Genomic DNA, 12,589 nt, shown 5'->3' with positions numbered 1-12,589 from the left:
TTAGCCAAAAAGGGTTTTCCAGACTTGATACACTCATTGCATTTTTATGGGCCAAACTTTTGTTGTTTTTTCCTTAGTTTTTCCTTTTTTTGGTTTTGCTGACATAAGAAGTTGCATGTATCCTTGATTAAGTGGGATACGTATTGTAAACTTGATTGAGGTAATTTTGCAATTGCTAGAGAATGTGTAGAATGCTCGGAAGTTGCCTTTGCGTCATGGGTCTTAGCGAAATTTTTGAACAAATGATGCTGTAGTTGCACAATATACAAAAATCGATTGAGAGGAAGTATATGCCATTTTTTGTAGATCAAAAAATATAAAATACGACTTTTCACATATTTATGAGGCATCTCGCTCGCAACGAATGTCCCTTTCGTTATGTTCTGATAAGTAAAATCACTTTCTTCAATATATGCTGTCACTTGATAACCTCCATCGATAGAAATTCATTATAGAATGCATTTGATAAGCATTTGGCTATTTTTAAGTGAGGTGTCTTTAGATTACGTTGTTTGTAGAGGTATAGCTAGCCGGTTTTTTCAGATTCTTTATATATTTTATTCTTTTCTTACAGGTAAAATGCTGTTTACCCGTCAGTATCATATAATATTGTATACACTACTATTAAAAGCTAATTATAAAGATGAGAGCAACAGATGATCCAATGAAATAATAAGTGACGAAAGCGTTGAGTTGAAATTATGCCAAGGTGTTCACATCTAATGGGTTTAATTAAGGCTAAGGATATCAAAAAAGACCGAAGCTTATAATTCTTGCAGATTAATTTAACATATATTTAAAAAACTATATATCTACCGAATTGGAACAATTTATAAGCAAAAACAACGAAACAATGTTTTCTTTTCTAATATTTTCAATTACTGTTACAGCTACCATATCTAGTCTTCCGGTTTTGATCAAAAGAAAACATATATTTTATGTTGCCATTTCATGATTCAAAATAGCGAAACAATTATTTATTTTTTTTATTTTATAATAATTAGCAGCAATGTGATACTGCTAATAAACTGGTGTGCACCAATTCGTTTCCGTGTCCGTTTTTGAGCGTAAGAGTTTGTAGAAAACTTTTGAAATTTCAATATTTGTATACATCAAATAAGCGTCGTAAAAGTCGTCAGATCGGCTCAAATAATAATACTGATCAAAATGAAATTGTTTGTTTAGGATATGCCTTTTTTTTAGCCCCTTAATTACATTCAGTACAATGGAGAATTTAAAGTAAAGAGCTCAGCCGCAGTTCCCTTGTGGTTTCCAAATGATAGTTTATAGTTTTTATCATAGTTTCGAAGACAAACGTTACTTGTTGAGCAACTCTCATTCCTCAATGGTCTTAAAATAATTTTTGTGTATCCACATCTTTAAATTTCGTTGATATATTGTTATTAAATGCTGAAAGCAACGAATACAATTAAACCTAATCTGTAAGCACTGATAAGGCGCTCTAAGATATCGATTAGTTAACTGCACTTCAAGCTTTATTAAGCAACAAAGATTTACTCCCCGCTCTTGCCTGCATTCAGAAAAAGTAAACATTTATATTTTCTCTTAGTTGACCCTCCTTCTCTTTTCTATCTCTGTCTGGCTCTCTGCTTTTCACTTATTGTCTTTTGTAACAGCTGAGCCATCGTTCGGAATTTTCCTCAGTAAAGCTCCGTCAACGTTGGCGGCTGGCCGCTTCCAAAAAATATTCATTAGAAAGTTGTCACAAAAAATTAAAATTTGTTATTAAAACTAATCTAAATTTAAGTAAGAGAGATAATGGCTCGTTTAATTTCGGGAGTACGCACTTTGTTCCATCGATATCCGTTCGTGACCAATAGCGCCATCTATGGGAGTCTTTATGTAGGCGCCGAGTATTCCCAGCAATTCGCATCCAAGCGCTGGCTCTCCGTAAGTAATTACATTTACAGACAATAGTGTGAATCCGATATACGATATAAGATATCCGAGGGTATATCTGGCGATTTCTAATCCAGTTTTGGTGCCCTGTAGACGGCGAGCGAGCGCGAGGATATCGATTATGCAACAATAGGAAGATATGCCGTGATGGGCACTGCGGTATATGCCCCAACACTTTACCTTTGGTTCGTGCCTTTCAGATAAATGAATCTGTACATACCCACATATTATTATTACTCGTACATGTGAACAGTGATGGTCAACAAAGTAGCTCTGCTTTTTTGTTTGAATTCTGATGGTTTCATTTAATAGTAATGATAAAAACTTAAATCTAATCCAATTATCATGATTAAAATAACAAAACAAATACCTTTTTATACAAATGTATAATATATCTGAAATCTTGAACTCTTGAAACTTCTAATTATTGTTTAAATTTGAAATGTTAGAATATACCATCGCAACTATTACGTTGACCGCAGCTGTCTGCATACTAACACATCGATGGACCATTCAATTTACGCACACTTACATGCTCGCCATTTAACCATTCTTTTTATTTCCTCAATTTGCTTCGCCGTACGCTTCTGTTGTTGTTTTCGACTTTTATCAATTTGTTTACGATTCCGTAAAAGCTCCATGAGCACGTGTCGCAAGTCAAGAGCATGTCTCTACGCCACTCACTTTCTCTTCACAATTTCTCTCTAGAAGCACCCACGCCACCAGAGCACCAAGCTTTTTCTCTTCAGTTGATTGAGAGCGAAAAGCTATCCAGAAAAGCACGCAACGCACTGAGAAAATGGGGCATATTTGCACGACATAAAAGTCAAAATGCAACGTAAGTTTGGGATGATAATGTTCGAAGGAAGCTAGCTACCGGAAAATACCCAATTGAGAAACAAAACAAACTTAAGAAAACAGAAAGCACACAAGGATATGCAAACAAAAAACAGGAATATTAAAAAACATATGACAACACAAACACCATGTATGAACCACTTACACATTAATGAATACATACACCATAAATTGAATACAAATACACAAAAACAACTCCACATGCACTCTATATACCAAAAATGATCTTGCTTACTTAGCCTGCTTTAGCATTTATTTATATGTATCTATTTTGGTTTTAATTAAGCAATTAATTAATTAATCTAATTAATTTCGCAGGTACAAATGGTTAGATCGCGCTTTTCCCGGCACCACTAAGGTTATAATAGTTAAAAAATTAGTACTTGACCAGTTTGTACTAACGCCTTATCTACTAACTGTGTTTTATGCAGGTGAGATCCCTTGGCTACTTTATAAAGTAAAGTAGGAATGTAGATTAAATTGATAATATATGCTCATGGTTATACAAAGTTTAAACACGTAAATATATGAATGTACAGGCATTTCAATCAATTTTAAGTACATTTAAATGTGTGTATTTTTGACAAATAACCAGCTAATTTGAATTTCCAGGCATGTCCATCATGGAGGGCTCCGAGGATATTTTCCTGGAACTCCGCGAAAAGTTCGTGCCGACTTTTATGCGCTCCTGTATTTTCTGGTTGCCCGCCCAGGCCTTGAACTTCTCCCTGGTGGCACCTCGATTCCGTGTCATTTATATGGGTATTTGTGGACTGATTTGGGTGAATATTCTCTGCTGGACCAAGCGGCAGAGTCTGCCGGTGGCAACGAAAGAGATTGCAACTGATGCCAGCAACAGTGCAGCTGGCATAAGGAATTCCGAAACATGAGATTTTAATATACGCACCATAACCATGTATATAGTCCTAGATAGTTTTCGACAATGCATTGCCAAATAAAGGAGAAGCCAGCAGTATGGTGGACTTATTTATTTAACCTGATTGCAGAGCGTTGGCATACAGTGCGTATGATTGATGTTCCCATAAACGGAAACTCATCAATTACTACTTACCCTCTATTCATCTCTATTTCTGTGAGTGTGGGTGTGTCTGCCGTTTATCAGAGAGCGTGTGTAAACGCGTTAAATTGTGTGCGTGTGTGCGTAAATGTTTCTATCAACATTTGCCACACACAAACAATAAAGAACTATCCTCCACGTTTCCCAAAACCTTTAACACGTGGACCTCAATTGATGTGACATCCAAGAAAAACTTTTTTTTTTTATATATTATAATCCATAGACGTCGTATAATGGTATTGCCGTACCAGGTGCGCTTCGTCACTACGTGCATTGCCGACCACAGTACTAATCAAGTTTCGTCACAAAAGTGAGTATAAGAGCTTTAGAATTTCAGTGTTTTTTGGCCTTAACATTTATACTAGATTCTGCTCCCTAATTTATGTGTGTTGTTCAATGGCTGCTATCCGTGGCTAAATGCATTGTAATTCCCCGATCGCATTAACTTTTTGCCTAATTATTGCTCATCTCTACCATCTCGGCCGTCTGATGCCCTCGAACGCCTGACCCCCTGACCCTTGACCCACGAGCTCCCGGAGCGCCCAGCAAAACTAATTAGACGTGGCGTGTTTCGGCTGCCTCCCTTCGATATCCACCCCATGTTAATGCGTTGAGTGTGTGCGTCTGTTTAACTTATTGCTGTCTATTTAAATTGCAATTTGTCAATATGCGTGTGTGTTGTAGTTACCGCACGCCCATCTGAGGCCACCTCCTTGTTTTTCCTCACAGTTTTCCCTTTGCACTAGAAAAAATCATAGCTTGGATTCAAGAAACATATTATCTTTCATTTTACTAATGCAAGTGCTTAGCTGAGAAACTTAGCTGAGCAAATTAAATATGTCGAAATTAGTTTCATCGCTGTTAAAAAGTCGTCTTAGATTAAGTAATATTATTAAACTATTACAAAATATTTATTTATTTATTTCTTGTCTCGAAATTCTTCGTTTCTTAAGTTTCCAATGCTCATTTTTCCTCGTGTAGACAGTCTTACAATTAAACTTCTTGTGCACTCATTAACAGCACATAACGTTGGCCCAGCCCGAGTCCAGGCTGAATTTGCTAAACTTGGCAGACATCGTAGCTCCAGTTTAACCGACCCTCTGAGCCCCCCTCCCCATCCTCAAGAACTCCCCTTGGCCAGAAATGCGACTACTTCCTGTGGAAGTACCCCCTGCGAAGGTCCTTTTCCCCACGCCTTTGACTTTGACGTCTTCGCTGGATTCTCTAGGTTGCTGCTGGTTCCTGGTTCGTTTTTTGTGTGTTTCTTTTTTTATTTACATCTGCTTGTTTGTTCAAAGCGGAAAATTAATTCCATCTTGGCTTGTTTCCGTTTATCTTGAAAAAGTATTTCGTCGTCTTTTCGCTTTATACCGTAGTCCCGTGCCCCGCCTCTTCAACGCCGCCCCATTTTGTTTTACTTTTATTTTCGACAGCCTGCTGACCAGCTGAAAACTGCTTTTCCTACTTTATATTTGAGTGTGGAGTCGGGGGCAGGGACTATTTACTTCATCTACTCGTTCTGGGCAGACTTTTCGGGTGCTTTCTTGGTACCCTATAGAAGGGAAGGGTATTTGCGGTTGGTTGGGAGACCGGAACAGGGATTACTCTGATATTATTTCAAGCCAGGAATACAATACTAACGATGAAGTTAGTGGTGTCTGAAAATTATAATAGTCTTAAAACAGCATATTTATCAATAGATAATTTTGTAATCTTTTATTATTATACGTATTTTTATTAAATTATAATATATATTATTATGATAATTTGCCGTCAAAAGCAACATTTATGTGTCATTGATATATGCAGAATTAATTCCAACTCATCTTGAGTAAATATACATAATGTATTATCCGAAAACTAGTGCGACTATGTAAACATGATTTGACTTACTCCTGCAGGACTTTGGACTTCACATATTTATACAAAGGCTACTACCTCTATAACAATTTTCCCAGTAGAGCATACCGAGTTCCGCGTCCAATGGCCATTCGTGTTTGGCTTTCCACTTTTGTTTTGTTTTGCTTCGGCTGTTTGCCTTGGGTGGGCGATGGGTGTGGTGTGGGCGGTAGGTCCTTGGCCCCGCCCACTTCCTGTCGCTCCGGCCAGCGTGGCGTGAAACTAGCGCGTCGCCCACCACACGTACATTAAATTAAAAATTAATTTACAAAAATAAACAGAGTTATGCCAGAGGAAGCGTCTCCACAGCGATACCGACCATAAGAAGCTAATACTAATGCTGCTTCATTTGATTCAATTACCGGAAGCAGTCCGTCCAATCCGTCCGTCCGTCTGTCCGTCTCTCTGTCTCTCTGTCCGTCCGGCGGAACGGAGCGGATCGGAACGGCCGGACTCTGACGCTCCACGGAAATGTTCGTGTTTGTCTTGGACACGCGGCAGGAAGTTGGCTGGCTATCCAGCAATCTGAGTATCTGAGTATCTGGGCATCTGGGCATCTGGGCATCCATCCTGCTCCAAGGACTTGTCGTAATTACCGCATAAGACAAATAGAAAATGGCGTAAAAACGAGAAATTAATCAACGCTTGGCGCCCTGGCACACCGCCCACCGCCCACCGCCACTCGATATTGATATACATACATATATAGTCCTGTTCCATCCATCCATCTATTCAACCTGATTGCGATTTGATGTGAAGCGCTTGGCAAATATGACAGTGCACAAAATGTCGAGTGATGGCTGTTTGAAATTAAAATGTAAAGTGTGAATTCCACATTCCACGGTGTAATAAATATTAATACAGGTGTGTTTCGACGTTTTAACTTTACGTTTTAAACATATTTATCTGCACATTTAATATTTCCTATTTTCTCCGAAGTAAATCCAAAGTAGATGTACAAGTAGTAATTTTCTTCCTGTACTAATATTCAGAAACATTTGTGTTTCTACTATTCATTAGCAGCTTAACTTGTAAGCTAGATTCCTCACAAGACTGCTTTCCATAATGGTTTAATTTGCACTTGAAAGGGTTAATTAGAGTTAGACTTTAGTTTGGAATGTAAGCACTTCCGAGGCCTTTGTTGCCAAGGGCTCTCCTTGATTTCCTGGATTGATGATGGACCAGCATAATGGATCTGCCACGCGAAGGGGCATTATAATTTAAAACTACTTCTTTGGCACTCCGGCCACCACCTTTTCGCCCCTTTTCGCCCCTTTTCCGACGCCTCTGCCCCTTCTGCGCTGGGGGACATCCTGGTGGGGCACATTTGTTCGGCGGCATGTGAAAATTGATTGCTGTTGTTCATAGCTGCGGGATATGGCCAAAGTTTTTAAGTTCCCAATGCCTGTCCCCCGGTTCTGGAAAAGCGCCGTCCCAACGCCACGCCCACTTATTTCCCCAGCCCCGGCTTTCCGCTTTTCGGTTGTTGTTTGGGCGCTGAAAAGCTGAAAACAATGCGAATTTTCCTCGCGGGTCTGCCGTCGCCTTGGACCGAGTTTACTCCTCCTTCTGGGCCGCTTTTTTTTTCTGCTCGTTGTATTATTAAGAAAGTTTTATATTTTTTTGTCGGTTTGGGGTTGGAGTATATTTACATTTGGCAGTTGGCTGCGTTAAGCGGCTTGCGTTGCTAGGGAAATTCTGGGAAAGCAGGGGAAACTGGCCGGGAAAACATCTCGGTAGAACGATGGTCAGAAAATTCTGTTGCTGCTGGTGCTGAAATTTTTAATACTCTGTTACCTTGTCGTGCAGACAATTTGATGCCAATGGGAATATGAGTTTTCCATCTACTTCTCCCAAGCTATTTTTTTCTCGGTTTTTGTTTTTTGACTGTGCAGCTATAAAATCCCATATATATTTATATGTATGATGCCGAGTGTGAGCCGGGTTCGTGTAGCTTTATAATTAAGGAAAGACGAGGCGAAAACAAAAGAATAATAGCAAAATAAGAGCTTCGCAACCGTTGGCAAGAGATTGCACCCATAGAGAGCCTGTTGATATGGTTCACCTTTAAATACTTCAAGGGTCAAGTGTGCAAGCTAAAATGAAAAATGAAAATTCGGCGAAATTTAGATAGATGCTAGTTAAATACTTTGGCATACTTCAGTGTAAGTGATGAGATGTATTTATTTAAATCAGATTAATTTGGCAGGGAAATTTAATTGAAAGCAGACAGAATATACATATATTCCTCAGGCTAAGTTATGGTATAAAGTATATATATTCTTGAGCAGGATCACTATCCGAGTAACTAGATCCTTCTTTTTTGTTTTTACTCGGCTTGCTCAATTATAGAGACAAATAATTTTGCGCGGAAATATCGCCCATTTTCGTTTTATTTCAGTAAAAGCAGATTGAATTTGTGCAAAATTACTAATTGCCAAAGAAGTGCGAGCATTCAATTATACCGCTAAAGCGCCCGCATCCTTAGTTGCATATTAAAACTGGCAAATTGAAATTGCAATTATGCAATATCTACATCTGCCATTGGATAAATTAAAAGCGATAGCCCCGACAAAAAGGCTAACCCATTAACCCACTCGTGAGCAAGGTCAGCTAAGCAATTAAAAGCGAAAACGGGCTGTGCATAAATGTAACATAATAACGCAGACATTGTGGCTTTTAATGCCGACCACCCAGCAGCCACCCTCTTAGTTTGACCCCAGAAAAGCCATAACTTTTATGGCACGCACGCAGTTTTTATCCCAGTCGATCTGCAGAACGAAATGCCATCAAATGCCTCAACTGCTCCAACTCCAACTGCCAGCCAACACCTGCCGTCAAAGTCAGCCATGTAAATACCCGTGTTTAAAAAAATAATAATAAAAAAGGTCGAGGTTTGTGCCGTGTTTGACTTCTGCCTTTATGTGCATGCAAACGCATAATCAAGCGTGAAGCGCAGACAACCCGCTCCAGGAGCATTCAGTCCCAGCGGGCAGATATATGATGGTATGTGTTATATATAATAGTATGTCCGGGTAGTACGCATCCCCGATGTACTCCTCCTTATCCTGCTTACATTTAATTTCACCTTCAGCCACCGAATCCGAACCGCCAAGACGTCGCGTCGCCTGCCAACCAAACCAGCTATCCAAAGCCAGCCCTTTGCTACTCCTCTTTTTCTTTATAATGTTCCTTTTGGGGGGCACATACCCTGCCAAGGGTTGTATCCTGTTCCTCAGAATTAGCAATATACATAATTAATGGCATCTTCTTGATATTTTTATTATGACTGAATAAATCTTGATTGGATATATCTTGCGGTTTCTGTTGTAACCTATATAAAGATACATTATTTACACTGCAAGGATATCAAAGTGTCGGCCATCGCAGATAATATTTCGCTTATGTCCTTCTTTTTGGGGGTTTCTTGTTGTCGTCTGTGCATTTGACAGGAAAAATTAGTTGGCTACGAAAAGTTTTGGCCTCGCCGTCGCACATATACAAACGTGACTTCCTTGCGACGTGAGAGCGTGTGTGTGTGTGTGTGTGTGTGCCCTATCGCATGCCTCGTCCTTTTCGTCCTGGCAGTTGTAAAATTTCTGCTAACGAAAAACCATAAACAGGTGTTGTTTGTTGTTGACGTTGCATGTGGCCTGCCGCACAATCTGTTCTATTCGTATGTCTGTTTTCTACATAATCCGCTCGCCAAGGCTGATCCTGTTTGGTCCTGCCAAGGACACCCTTCTCCGCCTTCACCCACTCCAATCGGCAGTGCTTCGCAACTGTTCCGGGCACTGAAAGTTATTAAACTTAATGCAGTTTAATTGACCTTTTTGGGGGGCCAAAACTTTTGCACCGTCTGCTGCTGGCGTTTCAGGACGAAATGGGCAAAGACGATGGAAATGGGAAATGGGAAAACGGCGAAGGACAAACACTCGCCTTCGCATTATTGCTTTTAATTACGGCTTAAACCTATTGACTGGAAATTTTAATATGTTATTTATTTACAATTAACGCCCCAGCAAATGCTTTCGTGTACAACTGGGCGTATGATTTATGGCATTCTCGGGCCCCAGCAATTGTAACTATTGTTGAATGCAATTTCCTTTTGTTTGCGATTGTAAATATATACATATGTACATATAAAATTGTGCGTGTAACAGTTGCCTCTCGTAAATTACAGGTTTAAGGATTTCGGGCGGGAACTGTGTGTCACTTTTAAAAGCCAAAATCTTTGGTCGAAGGGGTTTTTGGGGTTGGATTGAAGACGAAATGAAAATGAAATTATTTATGATTCTCATTTGATGCGACAGCTTTTGCCCAACACGCCCTGTGTACCGAAAATGGGTTTTATGATGAGCCCAAGCGGAATCACAAAATGGGTGTGGTTGATCAATTTGCAAATAATATTTGGGTTTCATTACTAATTGGGAAGCACTTCTCCAATAGAAATTGGATGAAAGTGAATGAAACTATAGCCGTTGTTCACATTGTGTTTTAACTACTGCGTTTCATCCTTGCACCAAAATTATAATTTATTATATACATATGTAGCATACATATACATATATTATATATGTGTATATATATCGCTGGTTTTTATTATCTGCAGGTGTATTCCAATTCAGATCTGCAACATTAAGCTTTCATTGTTTCTATTTAAACTATTTTATTTTGTTAATATGCTGGTTAACTGTTAAAGATGGCTGAAAAGCAACAAAAGCCGGCAACGAAATGTTTAAAATATTATTAAAATTATATTATTCCAAGAATATTATTCCAAGAGTATATTTATTAATATTTATTCAATATTTTATGCAGCAAATAAATGGGTTGTTTATTTTTGCTTCAGTTATTTATAGTCTTACATCTGGCATTTTAGATTGCGTTCAAGCTTTCCATAATTACCCCAACTTCCCTGAAGTGCCACTGAAATTGTTTTATAGTTTGTCCTTTAACCCCTGCAGCATCTTGCACAATCTCACTCACATATTTTAATTTGTTAATTACTTAGTCGCCTCATGGTAGAAAACGAGGCTGTAAGTTCATACTCGGAAAAGCTGCAGTAATCAGCATATAATTATATATAAAGTCGCTGAACTGAGTGTTGCCTATGTGCAGACTGCTGACCAAGTTGCCTAAAATCAGATTGAACCGATCTACCACCACTTATTTCCTTACATTTTGTGTGCACACAGTAGGTTGGGATATATTAGTAACTGTTTCGTGGCAGAAAGTTCTTATAATACACAAGCCGCTCCCGGGATAGGTTCAATTCTATATCATAAAATAAATATATCGCTTTTCTCGATCATGCAAGAGGTGACCTCTTTCAAGCTGGTTCTTCTCGGAGACGGAGGAACTGGGAAAGCCACATTTATCAAGCGACACCTGACCGGCGAGTTCGAGAGGCGATACATTGCGACCCTGGGTGTGGAGGTCCATCCAATACTCTTCAACACCAGCCGAGGAGTGTACCGCTTGTATGTGTGGGACACTGCCGGTCAGGAGAAGTTCGGTGGCCTACGAGATGGGTATTATGTCCAAGGTCAATGTGCCATAATAATGTTCGACGTGAGCTCGAGAATTACCTACAAGAATGTGGCACGTTGGCACCGCGACTTGGTGAGGGTATGCGGCAATATTCCGATTGTTTTGTGTGGAAACAAGGTGGATATCAAGCAACGGAAGGTTAGGACCAGGCGCATTGACTTTCATCGTAAGAAAAACCTCCACTACATTGAAATTTCCGCCAAGTCAAACTATAACATTGAGAGTCCCTTCGTCTATCTGTTGCGGAAGTTGGTTGATGATCCCAACTTGCAATTGGTCAAGGACCCCGCTCTAAAACCCCCAGAAGTTGTTTTTACCGACGAGATGCGCCGTCAAGTGAAACGCGGGTTAATGGAGGCCAGCTTCTATCCTCTGCCCACTTATAACGATGATGATGATCTGTAAAGTTCTCGATTATTGTTCTTTCAAAATTCAGGAGTTGTTGTATCATACTTTTCCCCTTCTGCGTTAATCTTTGCTCACTTTTATGTCCATGATTTTGCAAATTTCTCTGCTGGTAATGTCAAGATCATTATTTATTATAATACACATAAATACACATTTCTGAAATTTAACGGTGTATACTAATGTATGAGTGAATACTAAACACTGATCGGGATGTAAATTAAAGTTCATTTTAATGTTTTAATGTAAATACCTTTATTATGTCCGTGCATTGTTCTGCTGCAAATTGAGGGATCCTGGCCAATTTCGGGGGCCCCAAATGAACCGCTCCGTCAGTGGGGATCCTTATTAAAGGCCGCTCCGCAGCCATCTGCCTCGCCCCACCCATACCAGTGCACATAAGCGCTTAATGAGTATAAATGAGCTTGATTGCATATTCCAAGGCGCTGGCGGACCTACCCTTGTGCGTGTGTGTGTGCGAGCTGTTTTTTAATAGCCTGCATATGGCGTTGTAAAAGTTTTCATTACACAAACAGCAGCAGTGGCAGCAACTACAATTTACCGGCAACAAGAGCAGCAACAACAGCAGGCGCAGTAGCAGCAGCAGCAGCGGCAACAGCAACAACAACTTATTGGCCTGACTTTTAAGCGCATTTAACACACGGCGTATGCGTAATGTGCTGGCAGAGCCAGAAAGCGGGAGGCTAGCAGTCAAATTGAATACAGTTGCTCGTAAAATGCTTAAGCACCTGCACACAGCAACGGCAGCAACAATTACAGCAACAGCAGCTGAAAAGGGGGACAGCACAAGGACTTCTGCAAGGGCCTCACTGAAAATAAAAACATCCTGTATTTCTGATATTAATTGCATCAATA

At 39.7% G+C, this 12,589-nt stretch overlaps 2 protein-coding genes across 3 annotated transcripts; both read left to right on the top strand.

Moving 5' to 3' along the window:
- The first annotated feature begins 1,663 nt into the window (after positions 1-1,663).
- Positions 1,664-3,754, top strand: LOC120449251 (mpv17-like protein). 2 transcript variants are annotated; one of them, XM_039631628.2, is made up of 5 exons: positions 1,774-1,911; positions 2,014-2,105; positions 2,629-2,758; positions 3,097-3,209; positions 3,391-3,754. In XM_039631628.2, exons 2-5 carry the CDS (start codon positions 2,084-2,086, stop codon positions 3,666-3,668), a joined length of 543 nt encoding a protein of 180 aa, XP_039487562.2. In that variant the 5' UTR covers positions 1,774-1,911; positions 2,014-2,083; the 3' UTR covers positions 3,669-3,754. The 2 variants fall into 2 exon arrangements, with proteins under 2 accessions (XP_039487561.1, XP_039487562.2); XM_039631627.2 differs by lacking the exon at positions 2,629-2,758 and having other exon boundaries at positions 1,664-1,911.
- Positions 3,755-10,963: 7,209 nt separating this feature from the next.
- On the top strand, positions 10,964-11,963 carry LOC120449250 (GTP-binding nuclear protein Ran). The gene has a single exon (XM_039631626.2). It carries the CDS (start codon positions 11,069-11,071, stop codon positions 11,711-11,713), a length of 645 nt encoding a protein of 214 aa, XP_039487560.1. The 5' UTR covers positions 10,964-11,068; the 3' UTR covers positions 11,714-11,963.
- Positions 11,964-12,589: the final 626 nt, after the last annotated feature.

This window comes from Drosophila santomea, chromosome 3L (genome assembly GCF_016746245.2).
Source record: "Drosophila santomea strain STO CAGO 1482 chromosome 3L, Prin_Dsan_1.1, whole genome shotgun sequence".
NCBI lineage: Eukaryota > Metazoa > Arthropoda > Insecta > Diptera > Drosophilidae > Drosophila > Drosophila santomea.
The sequence above is the reverse complement of the archived record's forward strand: the minus strand, read 5'-3'. Positions and strand labels throughout refer to the sequence as shown.